A 24,930-nucleotide genomic window follows, 5' to 3' on the forward strand; every position below is an offset into this window, starting at 1 on the left:
ATTAAACAAATCAATTAATGTTATTTGTCATATCAAGAATGTATTGAAAAGAAATCTGTCAAAGGAATAGAAATAGCATTCAAGAAAACCCAGCACTTTAATAAGAGAAATTCTCAACAAATTGGAAAAGTGGGAACATCTTCAACTTGATAAAGAACATCTATAAAACAGCTATAGCTAAAATCATATAAATTGGATGTGTTCCATCTAAGCTCAAGATCAAAGCAAAATTGCTGTTTCTCTCCACCTCATTCAACATCAGAATGGACGCCTACATAATACAATGAGAAGAAATGAAAGTAAAAGCTGTAGGCACCAAGCAATTAGAGCAAAGTTGGAAGATACTAATTTATATACGTTAACTGCTTTTACACATATTTCATATGTATATTCAAATGAATAACTGAAGTTTAAATTAAAAAAACAAATAATTAGCACTAAAAAGTAAAATACAGACATAAAAACTAACAATGTATTTTGTTAGATTTATAAGATTTAAATATGGAAAATTATAAAACTCTGATAAAAGAGATCAAAGATGTACATAAATGGGGAACAATTCCATATTCATAGATAAGAAGTCTTAGTATTACCAAGATGCCAATTCTTTTCAACTTCAACTTGCTCTATATAATCAATGCAATCCAAATCATATTCCTGTCAGGGTTGGTTTTATTTATGTATTTTTTTATAAATTGGATTTTATGATCTACAAGGAAGAGAAAGACCCACAACAGCCAATACAACACTGCGAAGAAGAGTGTTAGTGGAACGGCCACCATGACAGGTCTCTCAACAAATCCACAGTAGTGGACACAGAGCAGCACTGGCAGAAGACAGAAACAATATGGAAACAGACAGAAACAGTCAACTGATCTTTGAGAGCGGGGCAAAGGCAATACAGAGAAAAGAGAATAGTCTTCAATAAATTATGAGGGAAAACAAGATACCCACATCTGGAAAAATTAATCTAGAGACAAAATTAAATAAAACTGGCTCATATGCATAAATGTAAAATGTAAAACTATAAACCTTTTGAAGATGACATAACAGAAAATTTGGACCTTAGGAAAAAGGCAGGGAGGGAGGGAGAGAGAGAAAAAAGAGAGACTATGAATATAAAAGAGGAAGAATATACCAGGTGTGGAGACATTTGGGTGTGGAGGAAAAGGATTGACAGGAGATTATGGGGGCAAAAACCCACTGTTCTTTATGAGGTTACAATGATTACGTCTGCCAGAGGTTACTGTACCACTAATGTAAGTGATGGCCTACATAGACTCTGTAGATCATAGAGTGCAAAACAATCGTGACCTGTGGAAGTCCAAAAATTTGGCATGAGTATTGGGCTGCTGAAAGCTCCTCTCAGAATTCTCAGACTGACTTTGCTTGCACCCAGTTTTCCTTCAATCATCTCTAAGCCCAGGTTAGTGGATTTTGTAGCCTCTTAAGCAGAGTAATGTTATTCTTCAGTTAGATCCTAGTCTCTGGTTAAGATTGTAATATTTAGACAGACAAAACAAAAATAGTTACATTCTTTTTTTTGTTTCTGTTTTTTTGAGACAGGGTCTCTCTGTAGCCCTAGCTGGTCACTATGTAGACCCTGCTGGCCTCGATCTCACAAAGTCCCCTGCCTCTGCCTCCAGAGTGCTGGGATTAAAGGCATGTACCACCACACCTGGTTAAAAAATAGCTTACATTCTTGTTCCACCATGATAGACCCTGAACCCGCTAGAACTCTAAGCTCTTCATTTTATAAGTTCCATTGGTCATGGTGCTTTATCACAGCAACAGAAAAGTAACGGATACAACCACAGATTATCTTCCTGCACCATAGTCTTATGGGTTCTACCTACTCATCTCTCCCTAAAACACAACTTCTGGGAACCCCTTTTTTCTCAGTCTCCAGTTCTGCCTTTCCCAGACTGCCATATAGTTGGAATCATACATTCGACCAGAGCCTCTTAAACTTTGTCCACTTGTGATCAACTCCCTTTTGCTTGAGAAATTTTTATGTGACCTTGAGTATGTAACATAAGTATGCAAATAAAACATTAACTGGTATTAAATCATAAAGAAATTTGTTTTTAAAAAGTTCTTTGGTATATCTGTATATGTATACTATATAATAAAATTATATATAATTTTACCATTTTTTAAAATATAAACAAAATTGTCTACTAATGAGATGGATGTGCTAATTTGGTTTTATACAAGGAATAAAATTTTGGTATCCAGGGAAACAGCTCAGATGGCAAAGTACTTACTGCACAAACATGAGGACCTGAGTTCCATCCTCAGTATCCACATGAAAAGCCAGGTTCAAAGGTACATGCCTAGAATCTGCAGCACTCTGTGGTGGGGACAGAAGGACTGGGGATTTGCTAGCGAGTTTGTCTAGCTGAATTATTGAGCTTCAGGTTTAGTGAGAGATCCTGTCTCAAAAAATAAGGTAGAGACTGAAAGAGAAATACACTGGACATTGATGTCTAGATACCACATGTGTACAGATGAGCATATACATACACCACACACAGCACACGCATTTAAAAATATATTTAAAGACAACATAATTAAAACTTACCAAATATTTGATATTATAGGACATACAGCATCTACAAAGCTTTAGAGAGATGCTCAGTATTTTGATTTTATAATCATCAGTAGTAAGAACACTATTTTGCATAAATATGTAGAACAAATATGTTTGAAGCCATTTCAGAAACTGCTGGAAATTCTGTCCTAATCTCAAGCCAAAATTTATTTAATGATTTCTGTGACTCTCAAGTCAACAACTCAAAAGGTAAATTTTAAAGTCAAATATTTGAACACAATATAATAAAATATACAAATTTGATACATCCCAAAAACTGACGGTAGAAAAACGTTAAAAGCCTTTCCTTTCCATTATGTTTCCACATTAACAGAAAACTCTGTATATACAGTAAGACTGCTGGTGGCCCCCACAGTGCTGGCTCACTCTGTGTTGCCTGAAGGCATGTGCAGTGCACAGTGTGCAGAATGAAGTCTGCAGAGAAGCTGTGTGATCCAACAGGGAATGTTGACCAAAAAGGAACCCCTAAGTTCATTATATGTTTGAATTTGATTTAGTTTTGGTTACTGCACGCTCAAAAACCTTTTCAGGTGAACTTTCTGAGCCCTCCCACATTGTCAAACAGCCCCACCTGCTTCAAATTCACTCCTTTCACTCTAATATGCACGCGAGCCAGCATGATTCTCAGGGTGTCATGACTCATTCTGTTTACTGTGAGTACCATTCAACTGCCTGGATGAACCATGCTTTATCTTTTCCTTCACAGACTGAAGGATACTGTGGGCACTTCCAGGTTTTGGCAATTACGAACAAAGGTGTATACATATTGGCAAGGCTAAGGAATAGGAAATTTCCTATGTTAAAAGTGCATGTATATTTCCTGGAGCCAGCAGCTTGCCTGGGTAAGTTTGGCTGCTGCACCCACTGCGCCTTGACCTCCCCAGCCTCATTCACCCTCCCAGCACCCCCACCCCATCTCTCCTCCTAGCAGAGGGACTGGCACATGTCCTGTCTTGGCACCCCAGACCTCTGGACTGACCTCTTGGCCCAAACTCTCCACTGCTTCCTGATGCTCTGTATCCAGACCAACCCAATTCCTCCCTCTAGTTAGACCCCACTTCACTTTGCATCTCTGGGCAGCCCAGCCCCACAGCCTCCTGGAGCCAGCAGCTTGCCCGGGTAAGTTTGGCTGCTGCTCCCACTGTGCCTTGACTTCCCCAGCTTCATTCACCCTCCTAGCTCTCCCACCCTATCTCTCCTCCTAGCAGGGTCACTGGCACATTTCCTGTCCAGGTACCCTAGACCTCTGGAGTGACCTCTTGGCCTAGAATCCCCACTGCTTCCTGATCCTTTGCATCCAGACCAACCCAATTCCTCCCTGTAGTTCCCAGGAGCCCTAGGGCCTCTTCTCGCACCCACCGCATTGTGAATCCCTGGGGGCCGCATCTTTCCTGGGCCCTGCTCCTAGGCCAGCCCAGCCCTCAAATTCCTGAGGGCAGAATCTTTCCTAGAGGGATCCAGACCTTAGTAGAAAACATGAGAGCATCTGATCCTCATCTGACTTGGGCCTCTGCTGGAACTCCTGAGCAGCAAGATGAAAGCAATTTGGCCACTCCAATATAAAATCAAAAGAGAGAACCTGAAGCCTAGACCAACCAGCTTTTCATGCCCAACAAGTAAACCACAAAGGCACATAAAGTTTTCAAAAAGAAGCAGACCTAAACTCAACAAAGGAAGGCTTGAGTCTCATACAAGAACCAGAAACTACCAAAGAAATCCACAGATCAAAGTCACAGAGAAAAAGTAACATGAAAAACCAAAATAATATATCCCCACCAAATACCAACAGTCCTCTAGAGGAGTACAATGAGAACCACCTACAGATAACACACAACCCGGAACTCAAAAAAATAATTATAAATATGATAAAAGAATTCAGTGAATTTAATGAACCCTCAAAGAAAGAAATCAAAGCACTGAAAGAAGATAGGGATAAACTTCTGAATGAATTCAGAAGAATTAGAAATACTGAAGAATACTCAGGCTGAAATGAAGGAAGTGAAACACTCAGTAAGCCAATTAGAAACAACAGGAGAAAGCCTCACCAATAGGATGAATGAAATAGAAAGCAGAATATTAAGACTGGAAGATAATGGGGATGAATTAGGCCACTCAAGCAAAGATTATGGAAAATTTAAGAAAACACAAGAATGGAATATCCAGGACTGTGTGACACCATAAAAAGACCAAACTTATGAATCAGGCATACAGAAAGTAGGAGAATTTCAGGATAATGGTATGGACCAGATCCTCAACAGGATTGTAGAAGAAAATGACCCAAAAATTAAAGAAAGACATACCAGTACAAATACAAGAAGCACAAAGAACACCAAATAGACAGGATGAGAGAAGAAACTCTCCACAGCATATCATAGTAAAAACACAAAACGCACACAACAAAGAGAGAATACCGAAAGCTGCAAAAGAAAAACAAGTCACATATAAAGGAAAACCAATTAGAATTACAGCTGACTTTTCAGTACAAACGATGAAAGCCAGAAGAGCCTGGACCAAAGCATTTCCAATTTTAAATGACCACAGATCCAAACCTAGATTAATTTACCCAACAAAAATGTCTATTATAGTCTAAGGGGAAAGAAAACTCTTCCATGACATAAATAGGCTGAAAGAATTCATGTTCACAAAACCAGCCTTTCAGAGAGTTCTTCAAGCAATACAAAGAGCTCTTTGAAGAAAGGAACTTGACTATACCCAAGGGATAATAGAAAGAAACTTAATGAAGGTATAACTGTGGAAACACTCAGTTACACCAAGAATCTGAACAGAAATAAAAAAAAACGACAGGGATCAATACACATCTTTCATTAATTACTTTAAATATCAATGGACTGAACTCCCCAGACAAAGGACTCAGACTAGTTGAAGGGATTGAGAAACAAAACCCATCTTTTTGTTGTCTGGAAGAAACTTAACTCACTTTCAAGGACAGGCACTACCTTAAGGTGAAAGGATGGAAAAAAATATACCAAGCAAATGGCACCAAGAAAAAAGCAGGCATTGCAATTCTAATATCTGACAAAATAGACTTCAAACTAAAACTAATCAGAACAGATAAAGAGGGCCACTTCATGTTGATCAAAGGAACAACTGACCAAGAAGATATTACAATCATGAACATATATTCACCAAACTCTGGTGCACCCAATTTCATAAAAACAGTACAACAGGACTTTAAGACCCAGATTAATCCCAACTTATTAATAGTTGGGGACTTTAATACCCCATTGTCTCTATTAGGTAGGTCAACAGGACAGAGAATTAACAGAGAGACTTCTGAATTAAATAATACCATTCGTCAAATGGGCCTAATAAACATCTACCGAATATTCCACCCAAGACCAAAGAATATACTTTTTATTCAGCGCCCCATGGAGCTTTCTCCAAAATCGACCATATACTGTGGCACAATACAAACATCAAAAAATGGAAAAAGGCTAAAATAATTCCATACATTCTATCAGATCACAATGCAATAAAGCTTAAAACCAACACTGGAAGAAACCTGAGTAAGCAAATGAACACATGGAGATTAAACAACACACTCCTGAATGATGAATGGGTCAAAGGAGAAATTAAGAAAGAAATAAAAGTATTCCTGAAACTAAATGAAAAGAACAACACAACAAAACAAAATGTCTGGGACACGCTGAAAGCGGTTCTTAGAGGGAAGTTTATAGCTCTAAGTGCCTACATTAAAAATTCATAAAGGACACAAATAAATGATGTAACACTGTAACTCAAGACACTTGAAAAGCAACAACAAATGAAACCCAAACCCAGCATACAAGAAGAAATATAAAAAAATCAGAGCAGAAATTAATGAAATAGACACAAAGAAAACATTACAAAGAATGAATGAATCCAAGAGCTGGTTCTTTGAAAAGATGAACAAGATTGACAGACAAGGCTGACAAAACCTCCCTACTAAAAAAAGCCCAGGACCAGATGGATTTACAGCAGAATTCTATCAGTTTATTATTATTATTTCCTAATCATTATTTTTAAAAAATTTTAATAACTACATGATTAGAAGAAGCATTCCCAAAAAGATAGAAATGGAGCGAGAACTTCCAGATTCCTTCCATGATGCCAGCATCACTGTAATACCAAAGCCAGGTAAAGATACAACCAAAAAAACTATAGACCCATATCCTTAATGAACATAGATGCAAAATTTCTCAATAAGATATTTGCAAACCGCATAAAGACACACATTGAAAAGATCATCCACCACGATCAAGTCAGCTTTATCCCAGAGATGCAAGGATGGTTCAATATACATAAGTCAATAAACGTCATAAATCATATAAATGGGCTCAAGGACAAGAGCCACATGGCCGTCTCAATAGATGCAGAGAAGGCTTTTGACAAAATTCAACAGGCATTTATGTTCAAAGTCCTAGAGAGAATTGGACTAGAGGGAACATATTGCAACATAATTAAAGCCATATATAACAAACCCACAGCCAACATCATTCTAAATGGAGAAAAACTGGAAGCATTCCCATTGAAATCAGGAACCAGACAAGGCTGTCCACTATCTCCACTTCTCTTTAGAATAGTGCATGCTTGAAACTCTTGCAAGAGCAATAAGACAAGAGCAGGAAATTAAAGGAGTAATAATTGGAAAAGAAGAGATCAAATTATCCCTTTTTGCAGATGATATGATATGTAAGAGATGCTAAAAATTCCACCAGAAAATGCCTAGAAATTATTAACACATTCAGTAAAGTGGCAGGTTACAAAATTAACCTACAAAAGTCTGTAGTCTTTCTATATACCAATGACAAGCAGTCAGAGAAAGAGTACATGGAACACTCCAAAATAGCTGCAAAAAAAAAAAGAAATCTCAGAATAAACCTTACCAAAGACATTAAAGACCTCTACAACGAAAATTTTAAATCTTTAAAGAAAGAGACTGAGGAAGACATCAGAAGATGGGAGGACCTCCTATGCTATTGGATTAGAATAATTAATATTGTGAAAATGACCATCCTACCAAAAGCCATTTATAGATTCAATGTAATACCAATCAAAATCCCTAAGGTATTCTTCACAGAGTTGGAATAAAACCATCCTAAGATTCATATGGAAGCACAAAAGACCTCGGATAGCCAAAGCAACCCTGAACACTAAGAGCAATGCTGGGGCTATTATTATACCATATTTTAAACTGTATTACAGAGCTATAATCATAAAAACAACATGGTACTGGCACAAAAATAGACCCGTAGATCACTGGAAGAAAACTGAAGACCAAAATACGAGTATATGCAATTTTACCCAACTGATATTTGACAAAGTGGCCAAGAACATTCACTGGAGGAAAGATGGCAGGTTCAGCAAATGATGCTGGCAAAACTGGATCTCCACCTGTAGAAAGATGAAACTAATACCCCTATCTTTCACCCTGCACAAAGTCAACTCCAAATGGATCAAATACCTCAATGTGAAGCCTGAAACTCTGAAATTATTAGAAGAAAACATTGGCAATAGCCTACAAGTTATAGGTATAGGAAAGGATTTTCTAAACCGGACATCAGTTGCTCAGGAAACAAGGGCAAGTATTATCAAATGGGACCTCATTAAACTAAAAAGCTTCTGTACATCAAAAGAAGCAACCAAGGAAGTAAAGAGAAAACTCACAGAATGGGAGAAAAATCTTCACCCGCAACACATTTGACAGAGGTTTAACATCCAGAATATATAACGAACTCAATAAACAAATACTCAAAAAAGGAAATAACCCAATTAAGAGATGGGCTAAGGAGCTGAATAGTTCTCAAAAGAAGAAATAAAGACAGTTAAGAAGCATCTTAAAAGGTGTCCAACATCATTAGTAATTAGGGAAATGAAAATTAAAACCACTCTAAGATTTCATCTTACCCCAGTCAGACTGGCTAAAATCAAGAGAACAAATGATACTAAATGTTGGAGAGGAAGTGGGGAAAGGGGAACACTCATCCACTGCTGGTGGGATCGCAACCTTGTTCAAGCCATATGGAAAGCAGTGTGGAGAACTCTTAAAAAACTACAAATGAACCTACCTTTTGACCCACTCCTTGGCATATACCCAAAGAACTCATCCTATTGCAGAGACACTTGTACATCCACGTTTGTTGCTGCTCTTTTCACAATAGCTAAGAAATGGAAGCAGCCTAAGTGTCCCCCAACTGACGAGTGGATAATGAAAATGTGGTTCATTTATATGATGGAGTTTTACTCAGCAATAAAGGAAGATGAAATCTTGAAATCTGCAGGTAAGTGGCTGCAACTAGAAACTGTTATACTAAATGAAGTAACACAGACTCAGAAAAAGAAATGACATATGTTCTTCCTCTTATGTGGATACCAGCACCAAATCCTTATAAGTGAGTATGTATCCAGACATAACTACAGGAACCAGGATAATGGAAAGGAACCAGGGAGGTAAGGGAAAAGAAAAAATCTGAAAGAGAAGAACAGTAGGAAACAGGCGTTTAAGGGAAGGGGGGAGGGAAGGTTATAAAAGGAACCTTGGGGATAAAGGGAAAGAAGGAGCTCAAGAGAGATGGGACTATAAGAGGATATTTTTAAGGGAGAAATGGGAAAAATGGGGGGTACTTTAAATGGGGAAACCATGGTGGAACGGTAAGACAATGCTAGAAATAAATAATGCCTAGCTAGTTTAAAAAAACAAAACAAAACAAAGGGAACTATAGTAATCAAACAACATAGTGACAAATTATACATACAGCTAGCTGAAGGAATATAACACATATCTAGGCAAGGTTTATCTGAGAACATTTAGTCTTTGCCCAAGCTTTATCTACATAGTACATAGTAATTAAAAGTACCAGACTGGTGGACTAATGTTCTTGGATGTCTAATAGCCATATTTTGAGGCCTATACTAATTTGTTCAGAGGGACATAAAGGACAGTTTTTGCTACTTGCCCTCCTAGGTCAACTAAGCTCCAGGGAACTATGAGCACTTCTCAAAATGTCCAGTAACTGTGGTGAGTCACCTGTCTGCTTGATGAAGGAGGCCATGGAGACCTCAGCAAATGGAGTTGAAACAGTGTCCAGTCTACAAAGAGGAGTGTCAATACAGAGTAAACATTTCCTCCATGCTTCCAAGTCAAAGCATGGACCAAGCAGGACCTTTGACTTATCTTCACATAGACGAAACTGGTAAAAGAAAGGAGTCAGGGGCGCCTCCCAAGTCCATATGACCCCTGAGGAACAGATCCTCAAATGACCTTAAGAGTAAAAATAAATTGGTTTATCTGGGCCAACTGGATGGTCTTAAACACCCAAAAGGAAAGTATAACCAAAGACTAAAGGGGTCAATATAATTCTTTAAGAGTCCACATGTATAGCTAAAAGCTACATAATAAGAAAAAATGCCAGACAAGAGATACCTTCCATTGAGTTGTTGCCCAGGGTGGCCCAATAGACTCCCAGACAGTAACACAGCATAAAACTGGGAAAATGAACAGCAGACCCCAATCTTATCTAAAGGAATATTGGCAACTGATTGCTGCTAGATGAGGAAGAGTTGATCTTCTTAAAACAAGGAACTATAGATAGGCTGACTAGATTCAGCAGATGGACAAGTACTGGAGAACAGCTGGGAGCGTTGACAACACAGTGGACAGTAACAGGGATTACAGAGCATATGGGCTCCAGTGGAGGGCGGGGGAGGGTGAGAAGACTACGGAAGGGTGCCATTTGGGATGTGAGTAAATAAATGAGTAAGACTGTTTGGGATGTTCTGTATGAAATACACACAAAAATCAACAAATAAAAGAGTCATAGTTGAGGAAGAAGCATAAAAATTTGCTTCATGTTAATTAGTAGAGGTGAAACACATTATCATGATTACCACTGAAATGTACCTTATGATTTTATATCCATGCTCAGGTGCCAAGGATCTCAGAAAGTAACTGACTCAGGTGCTAAAGTAATCAACTGTGACTAGTAATAATCAGATACATAGAGATTAGGGATGCATGTGCAAACATCTTAGTATTAGTAGCAAAAACAATGAGTCTTTCTGTAAGAAACGGTATATTTTAGTCAACTAGTTTAAGGAACAAAATATATATCTAGTCAAAGTTTATCTGACAATATTTGTTTTTTTTATTCAAGCCTTATCTATATAGCACATGATAATTAAAAATACCAAACTGGTGGAGCTAACCTTATTGGATGTTTAATAGCTGTAGTTTGAGGCCTATTCTAATGTGGTCAGAGGGACTTAAAGGACAGTTTTAGCCCCTTGCCCTCCAAAGTCGACTAATATAGTCAGATAACTTTACTAGAAGACATTGGCCTATGAATATATAGATACAAATTAGTTTTTGGCATATTGCAACTGTATTTAAAGAAAAGAGGTGTGTTCATGAATTCATGTATGTATGTATATGGTTATGTATTACTTTTATGAATAAAAAGAGCTAACACTAAAGTAACACATTTCAATAAAATACATCCATTTATAAAATAAAGTAGTTTTCTAATGCAAATTAAAGAAGTTGTCCTTTTACTAAAAAAAATGTCCTTTTACTATATAAAGTTATGTAAGAGGAAAACCCTCAAGAAAAAGAACTAAAGCTTAAATTTGGCATGACAAAGAATTTATATCATATATAAAGAATTAGATAAAAGGAAAGGAAATAACAAAATTTCATTGTTTTCAAAGTTGTCAACATTGCTTTTCAGTGCTCTTTTCGAATTTTAATGAAACAACAGTGACACCTAGAGGCCAAGACAACATCAGCCCTACATGAGCCAGCAGTCTGTTCTATTAATGGATATTGACCTTGGAGTTGACAAGATTACAGACAGGAATCCAACAAGATGGATACATGTAAAAACATGTTGAATACACAATTTGAAAATGAATTTCGGGTAAATGTGTACATTCATAAATATTTGAATACAGCTGATATATTCTGCTTTGTAAAATTTTAAATTAATAGAATTGTCCTTTATATGAACTAGGTCCTTATAAAATACATTTAATATTAATTAAAAAATAATGTAGAAAAGCAATACTCTAAAAAACTAATACAGAGTATCTTACCTTCTATTAAAATTAGGCATTCACTTGATAGAGGGAGAATGCCACTATTTTTCACAAAATGAATAGCTACTTTTCGTTTTCTTTGATCTTTACTGGTCCAGACTTTTGAATCATATAATGAAGTATTTTGTAGCTTGCTGTTTGGGGTTTTAGTTGCGGCATCTTGCAAAATTGTTTCCAAATCATTCTCATATGGAACCTCTTGCCTAAAATCATTGACAATGAAATATCAGGCAATTTTGCATATTCTGAAAAACTGTAATTGAATTAATTATTCAATTAAAAATTATTTAATATCTAGACTGAATCACCTATGCTTTCCTAAGGAGACAAGGAGATAATTTACTTTGCAGATTAAATGGATTTTATTAATAGCTATTTGATACTGTGGCTAGGTAAGCTTTTATTATAATTACAATAACCATTAACAATTCAATGCTTTTAAAATTTTTTTTATTACATTTCTTTTGTGTGCATGCATCCATGTGTGTGTGTGCATGTGTGTCCACATACATGCCATAATGTACAAGTGGAGATCAGAGGGCAAGTTCTTTCCATATTGTGAGTCCCAAAGATGGAATCTGGGTCATTAGGTTTGGTGACCACTGTCCTTCCCTCTGGGCCTCCTCTCTTGGCCCATGTCTGGTTCTGATATCAAGGTTCCTTATAATTATCTCCAGCACAGAGCTACTGTCCTGTACCAGTAGCCTTGTCTTCATTCTAGTTCATCTCATTGTCACAGAGTACCTACTCTAAGCCAGTACTAATTTCATTTATCTTTAACTAGCAATTCTTTTTAAATTTTTTTATTTATTTATTTTTCATGTATGAGTGTTTTGCCTGCATGTTATTTCAATACACCACATGTTGCAATGCCTGTGAAGGCCATAGGAGGACAGTGGATCTCCTGGAACTGGAGTTACAGACAGCTATTAGCTAACACTCTGTGGGTACAGGGAACTGAACCCAGGCACTCTGCAAGAGCAGCCAGTGCTCTTAAAAAGTCACATAAACTATTGCAGAGCAGAAAAGGCATGGTTTAGAGTCAATAGGTCTAAGAGCTTTTCCTGATTCTGTCAACTACCCATGTAATCTCTTACATTCTCTATGACACTGTCCTTATTTCTTTACAAGGAGATCATAGAGGTTTTATTTGAAAAAAATCTATGATCCTATCGTATTTAATGAGCCAAAATTTGGTACTATTTCACAAGTATTCTAGTATCTATATATAGTTTAGTTTAATTACAACTACTATTTCAAGATCAAATAGGTCCAAAACAGATTCCTTGAATTCTATTAAAAAATTTAATAGCCCAGTGTGGTAGCATACACCTTTATTCCCAGCACTTGAGAGGCAGAGGCTGGTGGTGGATCTCTGTCAGTAAGGGGCTATAGGCCAGTAAGTGGCTATAGGGAGACCCTGTCCATAGAGGAGAGGGAGAGATGGAGAGACGGAGAGAGGGAGAGGGAGAGGGAGAGGGAGAGGGAGAGGGAGGGGGGAGAGATAGAGATAGAGATAGAGAGAAAGAGAGAGAGAGAGAGAGAGAGAGAGAGAGAGAGAGATAAAAATTCAAATTGGAGATCTTTAATGACAGAATTCATCCCTAAACAGTATCATTCTCAGATTTTGTTAAGGAAAACATGTAGAGCACAGAGGCTATATAAACACACAACTATGTGGACATGTCCAGACACTTTTACACATTATAGCACACTAAAGAGAAAACTTGATTCATGGTATCCAAATAGGTACATCCAACCCACTACCTGTATTTTCCAAACATCATTCTATATATTTAGAGGTAATATGATAAACTGTACTGAAAAGATTGACAGGTATTAAAAACAACTGCCTAAATAAGTTTTGAGATGAATTCATATTAATAAGACCACAAAAATTCCTATACATTTATTTAAATATTCATATAAAAACTAGTTTTTGGAATAAAGACTGAAAGTACTAATAAATTCCTAACCAAAGAAAATTCAAAAAGGCTTTGTTTAAGTTTTCTTCACTTGTATTTATCAGAGTTACTAAGTTAAATTTCAAACCCAAAATAGCACTTATTTTATTTATTATTAAGAATCAGTCAAAAGTTTTTCTCTCTAGGAAAGTAGTATTTTCTGTTTAAAACATTAGCATTCTTTGAAAATGATGTAATCAGCATTTACCTATTTTTGAGGCCATGAAACAACACACACACCCACATATATGGGCATGCACACATATAAATAATAGGACTTCAAAACTCTTTTTAATTTTGGAAAATACTTACAGTGAATGACATTTAGGACAATGAAGTTTAACAGACTGGAAAAGTCTCTTCGGTTTATATGATCTCAGTTTGGCTCGGATTCGATATTGTTGAGGAGCTTTTTGTTTCAAAATAGCACATAAAGGTGTTTTCTCTAAATACTGATGATCTGTCAGTACTGTAAAGAATTTTGACATTAAGTTAGAGTGAATCATGCATGAGAGTCTTAGGTATGTTCACTAATCTCCTTAAACCAACATATACTATAGAATCTAACTTAAGCTAAGGTTACATGACTTCTAGATATATACCTAAGGCTTATGAACTCTGTGCCAAGCACACGGTAAGTACCCAATAAATTTATGAAACAGATAATGAATAATTGGGGCAAGGAACAATTGAATTATCTAGTATGTGCATAATAAGTGTTTTTGTACAGGACTAATAGAATTTTCCAGGCTACTCTATGGAAAACAGTAAGGTTTATTTCACCAAGAAAACAAATGTTACATGTGAAAAACTTAAAAATGTTCACTGCTAATTTCAGAGAACTTTGTTAGGCAATAGCTTATACTGAATAGCTTATATCTAACTGAAATTTGCTAAAAACAAAACAAAACAAAACACATATGCTAATTTGTTATACAGACTCTTGTCCTGAATACTTCAAATTCAAGACTTTATTGAACTATCCTTTATCGGAAACTACCAGAATGTTAGAGTGGAAAGGGTTATGAAGGGTAGCCTAATTATCACGGTGATGGCATGGCAGGTGAAAAAGACAGGCTTTACTTAGAAGGTAGAACAGTGGGAAGGGAATGGGGCTGTTGGAAGAAGAACTATTATAGTCAGGATGGAAGAAAGGGTATGAACAGCAGGAGAGGATGCATGGGCAACAGGTCAAATGAAAGGCTTAGGATGGCTGGGGTCAGCTTTCACTGGTTAGGACTGAATAGCTTAATATAACCACCCTTACTCTGCTTATTAAACATCTGAGGATAACTCTTCCCTACAGAACTGAATCATAAATCTTTATGAACCTCAAATGGACAGGAAAATTACTTCAATACACAGCTTTAGTCCAACTAAGCTCTCACTAATTTTTCCTTTTCAAGTGCTAAGTAGCCAAGAGCTTACAGTAGAAACACTTTGAGTGTGTTTTTTTTAAAAAGTAAACAGTGATGGCAGATCTGATCAATTCAAAACAGAGGAACACTTGCTTTACTTCACATTGAGATAAAGCTTTTTAACTTTGTTATTTTCAATTTAAAGAAGAATTTTAATAATATAAAGACTTCCTATATACCCTTTAACAAAATTATTTGCCTCTCTCCTTATATAATTTCATTACTGAATTATTTGAGAACAGTTTCCAGACATTCTCCCAAATAGTTCAGCATTTCGTGAGAATAAGACATATATTTCATGAGAATATTGACATAACTAGAGTACATGTTTAAATACAGAAAACTAACACTGATTTAATACTGTTACCAAATTAACAGATATTATTTAAATCTCACCAACTCTCTTTTAGCATTTTATATTTGGGTCCAGGGTCCAATCCTAAACAATGCATAATCTTTATCTTTCATGTGTTTAGACTTCTTTAACATCAAATGATCCTCTATGCATTTACTTTTCTCTTTCATGACACTGATTTCAGATACAGGCTATGCTTTTTGCTGGTAAATATCAATTCAGGTGTGTCTCGTTTTTCCTCAGGCTCAGGTGTTTTTCGGCACAGACACTACATATGTGACACTGTGTGCTTCTCAGAACATCATATGAAGAGACATGACAGCAGAGCTTGTCTTATAGGGGATGGATATGGGTGCAGTTAATTAAGGTGGTGTGTCACATTTACTCTACTATGAACTTACTATTTTCTCCACTTGCAATTAGTAAGGGGGTAACTACCAAGGCGTAAATGTATTATTCTTCATCAAATATTTATGATCCTAATAATTTAGGATCTACTGATTCACAACTAAATCTATAATTACCATCACTTCTGAAAAATGCCATCTCTTTTAAAATACCATTATTTTACATTTATTAGTTGTCATTCCACCTTAAGGAAGAGCTTTCTGTTGAATCCCATTTCATTTTTCCTTTATCAGCAATTCGAGTTCATCTATTCTAGTTTTCTTCAATGAGTTCTAATCCATCACTAATATTTATTTCGATGATCACTGTGTCCCAGATTTGAGATTCTATTAGCTAAAAATTTCTTTCCCTTCTGGCAATTTAAGATGTTCCTGATCTACCTCTAACTCCCCTGCGCTAACCCTGAAATCTGCTGTTTCTCCTAAGAGACATGAATATTTTTATAAGGCGAGAGCTGTGCTTGCTGCTCCTGGAGTGCTGCTGCACTTACACAGACACCTGTAGTGATGTCTGAATTGACAGCCAAAGCTGTGGCAGCTCCACTTCCACTTAACACAAGTTCTTGCTTCTCATGCCATACCAAGAACTGCTTTCTCCACTAGGAGAAACTCCTAGTTTATAAAGTACTGCCTTACAAAGATTTTTCTGAATAAAAGGTTCTTTTGAACTTAGTTGAAATAACATAAGGAGTAGAGATGACAGATATATACTATCAATGAGGTTAATAGTAAAGTTTGGGGGCACAATATCAAAGAGGTTCTTTCGGTGTACAATGTTCAATACAGTGGAAATCTAGAAGGGGATTTACATCCTTAAGCTAGTAATACATCCAGATGCAATGATACATTTTAAAAACCTTGGTGATGTAAGATTTAAAACACATATTCAGTATAGAGATAAGTATATAGGTTCCATTTTATACCAGTATAGGATGAGGCACAGGAATAAAGGCTAAAAACAAACAGACTTTTGCTCCCATGGACATCTACTGTCATTGTTCTATTTCAAAAGCACATGTGGTCTTACTTGTAGCAGAGAGCTGCTGACATCTTTCTACCTCATATAGTGATACTGATCCTGATCCAGAGCCTATAGGAAGAGTGAAAAAGTAAAGAATTACACAATTACATAACTTTTTAAAAATTTCATTAGAAAATGAATGAAGAACTGGAACTATAAAACACTATTTAGTGAAAATTTCAGAAAATGCAAAAAAATAAAAGTTGAAATATATTACATTAGCCTCATGATTTTCTAAATTTTCCCAAAATTTATTTGCAGATATAACATAATCCAAACCAAAGTAAAAAAAGCTTAATTATAAGAATTGACAAATGACGTCTAGTCTCTCTTTAAGGGAAAATGTAAAGAATCTAGAATAATGAATAAAATCTTGAAAAAGAATATTAGTGAGTTTATACTACATAACTTCAAGACACAGTAATCAAGAAAATATAGCATAAAAACTGACAAAACAACAAAGTAAGTAGAACTTAAAAAAATCAACTTGTATTTGAGAAAGGCAGGAAAATAATTCATAGAGACTGCAAAAGTCCCTTCAAGAAAAGGCTTTACAACCACTAGAAATTATTAATGGGAGGAGATGCATAATTTACACTATAGCGATACATAGAAGCCCCATCAAATAAATCCATATTCATACCAATTTGACTTTTTTTTGCAGACTTACTGAAGCCTCCTAAATACGAAAACAAATGACACCAACTAGAAAGTCCTTTGTAACTGTGTCACTAAGCATTAAGAAATGTACTTCTGACATATGCTACAGATTTATCTCAGAAACATGAGAGCACGTACACCACCACACACAAGACTCCATTTATTTAAAGTTTTACAGGAATATCTTTGTGTGATTTGGATAATTCAGGTTTATGCACTAGACATTCAAGATGTATAAGAGCAAAAACTACTCAGGCTGTTAAAGATAAAGGAACATCAACATCTATTGTTCATTTTAGAAACTAATAACCAAAATAGTTGCATAGAAAATACAGATTTTGTTTTAATACAAACACAATACATACACACATCATAAATAAATAATCACTACAACCCTAATTTGAAAATGCAATTATATACTTAAGGATTAACCCTGTTTACTTTTACATTGGACACAGATTAAAGGTTTAAGGTGTTCTTTTAATACACACACACTATTATATAGATGAAAATATGAATTTAAAAGAGACACTGAAGAAAACATTTAGGAAGAGAATTATGTTCATAAACTGTCAAATGTTAAACACTGCCATTACTTGAAAGTGTTGGAAAGTTCTCCTCGTTTTCCAACTGATCATCTGAAGGCTGAATGGCTGTCAAATCTGCAGATTCTAAAGCTCTAAAATTGAAAGAATATAAAATCAAATTGTATAACAAAGACAATGCAGTAAGTTTAGCTCTACCCACAAAATCTAGGTATTGACTGAAATTATAAAATTTGGTTTTGATGACCTATAACTTTTATCAGATTATCTGAGAGCTTTGAAGTCCTTAAAATAAAAAAGGTCAGAAAGTACAGCAAGTTGTGCTGGATAGCTTTAGTGTCAACTTGGCACACCTGGGTTGAGGGAGCCTCAATCGGGGAATTGCCTCTATTGGACTGGCCTATGGCCATATCTGAGGGGCATGTTCTTGATGAGTGATATGGGAGGGCCCAGCCCACTGTGGGTGGTGCCACCCCTGGGCAGGTGGGCCTGTGTTGCATAAAAAAGCAGGCTGAGCAGGGGCAAGGGGGAGCAAGCCAGTAAGTAGCTTTTCTCCATGGCCTGTGCTCCAGCTCCTGCTTCCAGGTTCCTGCCCTGAGTTCCTACCTTGGGCTCCCTGATGAACTTCGACCTGGGAGATGTAAGACAAATAAACCCTTTCATCCCCAAGTTGGTATTGGTCAGAGTATTTTGTCACAGCACTGAAGAACAAACTAGGACAGACAAGTCAAGGAGATATTACATACACATACAGACAAAATGATACATATACACAGACAAAGAGACAGACAGAAACACCCCCGCTCCACACACACACAGAGGAAATTTAATGGTTAGCATTCTGGGTTAGAATAATCTCAGTACAGATTGGAAAAATGAAATATTATGCTGACATATTGTGTGTGAAAACAATATGGAAGTGGAAAAATAGAAAATCTTTATTTTAAAATTTTATTATTTTTATTTTATGTGCATTAGTGTATTGCCTGCATGCATATAAGTGCACTCATCTTGTGCAATGTGCATAAGTCAGAAGAGAGCATCGGATTCCCATGAAATGGAGTTACAGACGATTGTTAGCTGCCAAATGGATGCTGGCAATTGAACTCGAGTCCTTTGCAAGAGCAGTCAGTGCTCTTAACTGCTAAGCCATCTCTCTAGCCACAGAAAATTATTATTTTTTAAATATTTTATTATTTTTTATTACATATATGAGCGTATTGCCTGCATGTGTGTATGTTGACCTGTGTTGTACAATGTCCGTGGAGGTCAGAAGAGGGTGTCAGATCCCCTAACTGGAGTTAGGACAGGTGTTAGCTGCCATATGGGTGATGGGCATTGAACCTGGGTCCTCTGCAAGGGTAGTCAGTGCCCCTAATGACTAAACTAATTCTCTAGTCCCAGAAAATTATTTTTAAAGAGAATTGAAACCAATAAAACTTGGATGATAGTAATTTTATTTCAATTTATGGAACAATGTATTTCTCTTTGAAGATACATAGATTTCTTTCTCTAGAAATAGGTGAAAATGTTTTGGCACAAAGTACTCACTAGAAACACCTGAGGAAAAAGAAAACCAAATTCATAACAGCATTTTAGATGCTATTTTTAAAAGAATTTAAAAAATATTCCTTAAAATATTAAATAAAAATGGGACATACATACTTTGGGGATATATTTAATCAGAAGTACCTTAGAAAGATAATTTTTTTCCCCTATAGTATGAGTAAGTAGACTTTGAATTCGTGACATACAATCAAGTTTTCTAAACTGGCTAAAATTTATTTTCCACTGTTTGTTGCTATATTAGCGTAGCAAATAGTAAAAAAAAAAAAAAAAAAAAAGACTCAAAAAAAGAGGCAGATTTTAACTGCTGAAATCCTAAATTATATTGCTGGTTCTGCTACTAACTCATTTCTTAAATTTATACTTACTTGTTTGCCTTATCTATTAAAAGATAATGGAGACAGGGCTAGTTATGTAGCTCAGTGTATATATAGTGTCTGCCTAGCAGGTTTAAGAGTCTGGGTTTGATGGAAAAGGACAGAGAAGGCCGGACCACAGTCCCCAAGAACAACCCAATCTTGCAAATTAACTTAATGAGTATCTCACTTATACTTTCTAAGCACGTATAAATACTACGCACTTTTTCAGCTGATCCACATCAGAGTTATTTTCCGGCAAGACCCTGATCCCCCGGCCATAGCTGGTACCTCCATGAAGGTGAAACTCCAGCCTTAACAGTGAAGTCTGGGTCTCTGAATTCACTGACTGAAGTTTGGTATGGAGGCTGTAGATCCTAAGAAAGCTTCCAACCTAAAAGATGATTATTTATTATTTAGATAAAGGAAAAAAAAACATAAATACACATTTCTGATATTTGAAATTTTCACAAGCAATAGGAAACAGTGATCATCTACAATGAAGGACACCACCCAACAAAAGAAGACACTGGGGACACTGCGGTGCTGTGCCCCAGGATCAGTTGCATGGACTCATGTCAGAGCCCAACATATGTACAGTGGCATGCTTGTTCCACACCCGTGTGCATGTCAGACAACACACTGGCCCATTCCAAAGACCCCCCAAAAGTGAAGAAAACCTGTCATTCTTGGCATCAATAAAATATAGGAATCCACGACCTAAATGAAATTCTATTTGATAATGTTTCTGAAAAGAACTTGTTGAGCAGTTTAAAATAAGATTAAATGAGGAATAAAGTCCTCTATGAAAAACCAGAAACAATGCAAGCATGTAATTATATCAAAATAATAAAATGGCTAGGTGTGGTAGCGCATGCCTTTAGTCCCAGCACTGGAGAGGCAGAGGCAGGTGGATCTCTGTGAGTTCAAGGCCAGCCTGGTCTGCATAGTGAGTTCCAGTCCAGGTGGGGCTACAGGGAGACCCTGTCTCAAAGAGACCAATAATAGTAATAATAATAATAAAAATAAAATGTCCATAATTATCCTACAGGCTCATTTTTTTGGCTAACCAAAACAACCCTCCTGCCTTAGCCTTGCGAGTACAGAGATTAAAGGTGTGTGCCACCATATATTTTGTGCTATCCCACAAATTCTATGAAAAGCAGTTTTTAATAAAACATTTATACTTGCATCACAATCATGTGAAATATTTTGTGAATTTAAATATAAGATTAAACTGGAATTTTTAACTAAAAACCCTATATCTGAGATATTTGGCTAAACTTATTCTAAAAAGATTTTTAAATAGAGAACTTAAGATTTTCTTTCAATGAGATTTTGAATGAGAAAATGTAGAGTGCTAGTCAAAGAAATTGATCGAAAGTCAGGTGCTGTGTTATGAGCCTGTACCAGCTATGTGGGAAGATTGCTTGAGCACACATGTTCAAACCCAGCCTGGTCAACCCCATTTCAACAAAACAATAAAATAAAGATACTGACATCTACTTAAAGGAACAAGCTGCATAACCTAAGTCATTTATTTTTATGTAGACTTATAAACAAAAAGGTTTACAAACTAGAAAATTTAATTTACCTGCATAAAAATAGAATTCTTGGGGTTAGAGAGATGGCTTAGCAGTTGAGAGCCCTGGCTGCTCTTGTACAGGACTTGGGTTCGATTCCCAGCACCCACACAGTAGCTAACAATTGGCTGTAACTCCAGTTCCAGGGGATCCACCTTCCTCTTCTGACCTTCGCAGGCACTGCAAGACATGAGTGCACTTACCTACATGCAGGCACAACACTCACAGAGATAAAATAAAAATAAAATATTAAAAATTAGCACTTTTGATTGCTGGATTGATAAGTCACCTTTCTGTTTCCTAAAAATTCAGCATAACAGTGGTGACATCGTATAAATTGAAAAAGATGAATGAGGGAAATGAGAGAGAGAGAGAGAGAGAGAGAGAGAGAGAGAGAGAGAGAACTGAAGGTCCTCTGATTCTTCAATGTAAAAGAGAGAGAGAGAAAGAAAAAAGAAAGAGGGAGAGAGAGAGAGAGAGAGAGAGAGAGAGAGAGAGAGAGAAGAGGGGGCAAGCTAAGCTTCCAGTGTGTTCCCCGTGGTCTCCTCTACTTCTTCTGATGCTTTAAGCTGGGGTGGAACAGAACCAGTGGCAAGGAAGCGGGGAGAAGCACCGTTGTCACCCAGCTTCCTTTACTTGCGCCTGTGTCATGTTTGCAGAGAACAACACACAGGTTCAGGAAACACAGACAGAAACACAGAAGTGCAGGATTTATTTTTCATGTTGGCTCCAAAGTGATGTACTGAAAAATATAAAAATTTCTAATTCTTGCACAATATTTGAAGTGTTTGTTATGTTTGAATACTGGTACAGTAGATGTCTAAAAGCCAAAACACCGAGAGAAAGACCATGTACTAATAGACAAAAGCTTAAATATCATAAACATAATTTCCTCCAAATTAAGTTTTAAATTCAAGGCAATTTCAGTTAAAATCTTCCATGTCTTTTGTGAAATCTGAAAACCTATTCCAACTATGCATATGAGAGAGGAAGATCAAAACATTTTGAAGTCAGATGTGGGGCCAGGCAAAGGCATAAAGAACAAAAGGAGAAGCACAGTGGATGAAAGGGCAAAACAGTGAGACCAGGCAGGCACTAAGAAGACCCAACGTGCAGCTCTATTATTTTAAAGGTATCTGAAATAAATGAGTAAAATCTTATGAAGTTGAAATGTGAGCAAATGGGTGCTTATTACACTTCTCCTTCACTGCAATACCGTCCTACTGAACAAAATTTACAGACCAGATTGGAACTTATTTATATGAACAGACCAGAGTAACAATGACAAATTGTTATTATCAGAAATTCCTTCTGGAGGCAGCATTGCATTTTTTAAGCTTGAATAAATGCTATGAAATGTGCCTGTTATTCCATTACAAAAGAAAGTTGCTTAGTCTTGTCAGTAATCCAATAAGACTCCAAAGCTACAAGAAAAGGAATTAAAGCATAAGAATGTAGTTTTAAAAATTACTATAAAGGTCTAATTTAATACAGAACCATTAAAAAAGTTAGCATGTCTCTAGAAAAAGGATTCTCTACCAAGAATTTCTCTTTAGGTACAATATTTATTTTCCCTTGTAGACAAACCACATTTACTGGGCCACTAAAGGCCGAATCATAATTATGACTACGTATGCTTTAAGAATTATAACAGGGTAAGACTGAGTATTTTAAAAGGATGTTTTTTGCTTTTAGAAAAAATTTTTAAGATGTCATTTTGTATCTGCATATCAATGAAAAATATTGGAAGAATGACATCCTTTAAATGATTCACAAAGGAATTAAAAAGAGGTAAAGGTAATCTGGGCTGTAAAATGTATTATCTATGGAAGTTAATTCTACTATGTTTTAATACTGCATTAACTACTGTCTTTATTTAAAGCATTTTCCTGCTCCTATAATAAATTATGAATCTACTCCTTGCATTTTGGTATAAAATGCAAATTTAAACAGCTGTCTTGAAGTGCTGATAAGAAATTATTTGTATCAATGTCATATGACTAAAGATTTCCTATTAATGTCAAAGTCACAGAAGTTGTCAGAATATAATTGTGGTGTGAGGGTACAGTAAATAGCATAGAGTTACATCACATATAGAGAAAACTATTTCATTTCTATATTGCATTGCAAATAATACAGTATTATGATGTCTTTATAGAAAGAAATGATATGTATCTATTTTCTAAATTATGTGTGCTTATATCCCCCTCTAGTGGACAGTGCAGAGGACACAATGACATAACAAATCTGAAAACATTCAAAGCACTCCGGACCCCTCACTAACCACAGGTACTACTTTACCCTTCCTGTCTGGAGAGCCTTGCAATGTGCTACTCCGGACTTAGACAAAAGAAGCAGGACAGTGGAGAAACAGACCTAGGAAAGCTACACAGGGAAAGAGAAGGGGAATGGTCAAAGCGGAGAACGCAGACTGGAGCTGAGGCGATTCTAAAACGCACATCCTTCTTCCTTGTAAGGGAATCCTTCCTATGCACTACAAAAACACCTTCACATTCAGATTTATCAGTATTTCTGTTCCAAAGTAAATTAATCACTGTACACAACTTCTTCAGGGGTAAGTACCAAAAATCTATTTTCAAAAGGCAATTTTTTTTTCTAGAAAGCGGTGCATGCGTGCACACAATTTATAGAGAAGGAGGTGTAGTTCCTACCTTGCTGGGCCCTGATCTTCACCTAATTTACTGATCTGAGTCAAGTGAGACAATTTTAACACAAGGTGGGAAGGGACTTGTTTTGTGCTCCATGGATTTGTTGTATAAAAGGAAACAACACTGAGCATAAGCACAATTCTAAATTCACGTTTTCTTATTATAAATAGGTTGCAAGATATCTTCAGTAGAGATCATCAAATTTTATTGTTTATTTGGAAACAGACACTGTGGACTTCTGAATACCTGATTTTCTCTTGTAAAATGGATTAGAAACAGTGCCTTCCTCATAGTATAATCTCCAAATCACATGAAATATCTAGAAAGTGTTATTCTGAGTAGTGTTATTTTCTACAAGATACTGTCAAATAAAATATAGAAAAGAATGAAGAAAAAAAATGATTCTCTATAATTTGTGGGGTTGGAACCTTAGTCACATGAACATCCCGAGAACCACCAGGACTTTATCCAGAACTAAGAGCTGTGAGGCTAGCACACAGCTCCCTGGACTGTGCTCTGTGAAGACTTTATATGGCAGCCTGTATTGTCACACAATCATGGGAGGATACAGACTTATTTCCTTCTGGCAGGAAACACACACACACACACACACACACACACACACACACACACACTCGCACATGAATTGAATGTGGGGCAGTAAGGGAGACAGATAGAT

General features: G+C 36.3%; 1 protein-coding gene across 4 annotated transcripts in view; it reads right to left on the minus strand.

Annotated features, from left to right (window-relative positions):
- Pot1 (protection of telomeres 1) overlaps window positions 1-24,930 on the minus strand; it is a 111,100-nt gene that overhangs the window by 7,967 nt on the left and 78,203 nt on the right. For all 4 annotated transcript variants that reach the window (XM_008824880.3, XM_008824881.3, XM_029559493.1 and 1 more), the window contains 5 exons: window positions 20,224-20,393; window positions 18,129-18,211; window positions 16,879-16,941; window positions 13,984-14,140; window positions 11,705-11,910 (listed from right to left, as the gene is read on the minus strand). In XM_008824880.3, coding sequence (XP_008823102.1) covers window positions 11,705-11,910; window positions 13,984-14,140; window positions 16,879-16,941; window positions 18,129-18,211; window positions 20,224-20,393 — 679 coding nt within the window. The remainder of the gene's footprint in view (window positions 1-11,704; window positions 11,911-13,983; window positions 14,141-16,878; window positions 16,942-18,128; window positions 18,212-20,223; window positions 20,394-24,930) is intronic.

The sequence above is a fragment of the Nannospalax galili genome, unplaced genomic scaffold (genome assembly GCF_000622305.1).
Source record: "Nannospalax galili isolate Female #2095 unplaced genomic scaffold, S.galili_v1.0 scaffold449, whole genome shotgun sequence".
In the NCBI taxonomy this organism is placed as follows: domain Eukaryota; kingdom Metazoa; phylum Chordata; class Mammalia; order Rodentia; family Spalacidae; genus Nannospalax; species Nannospalax galili.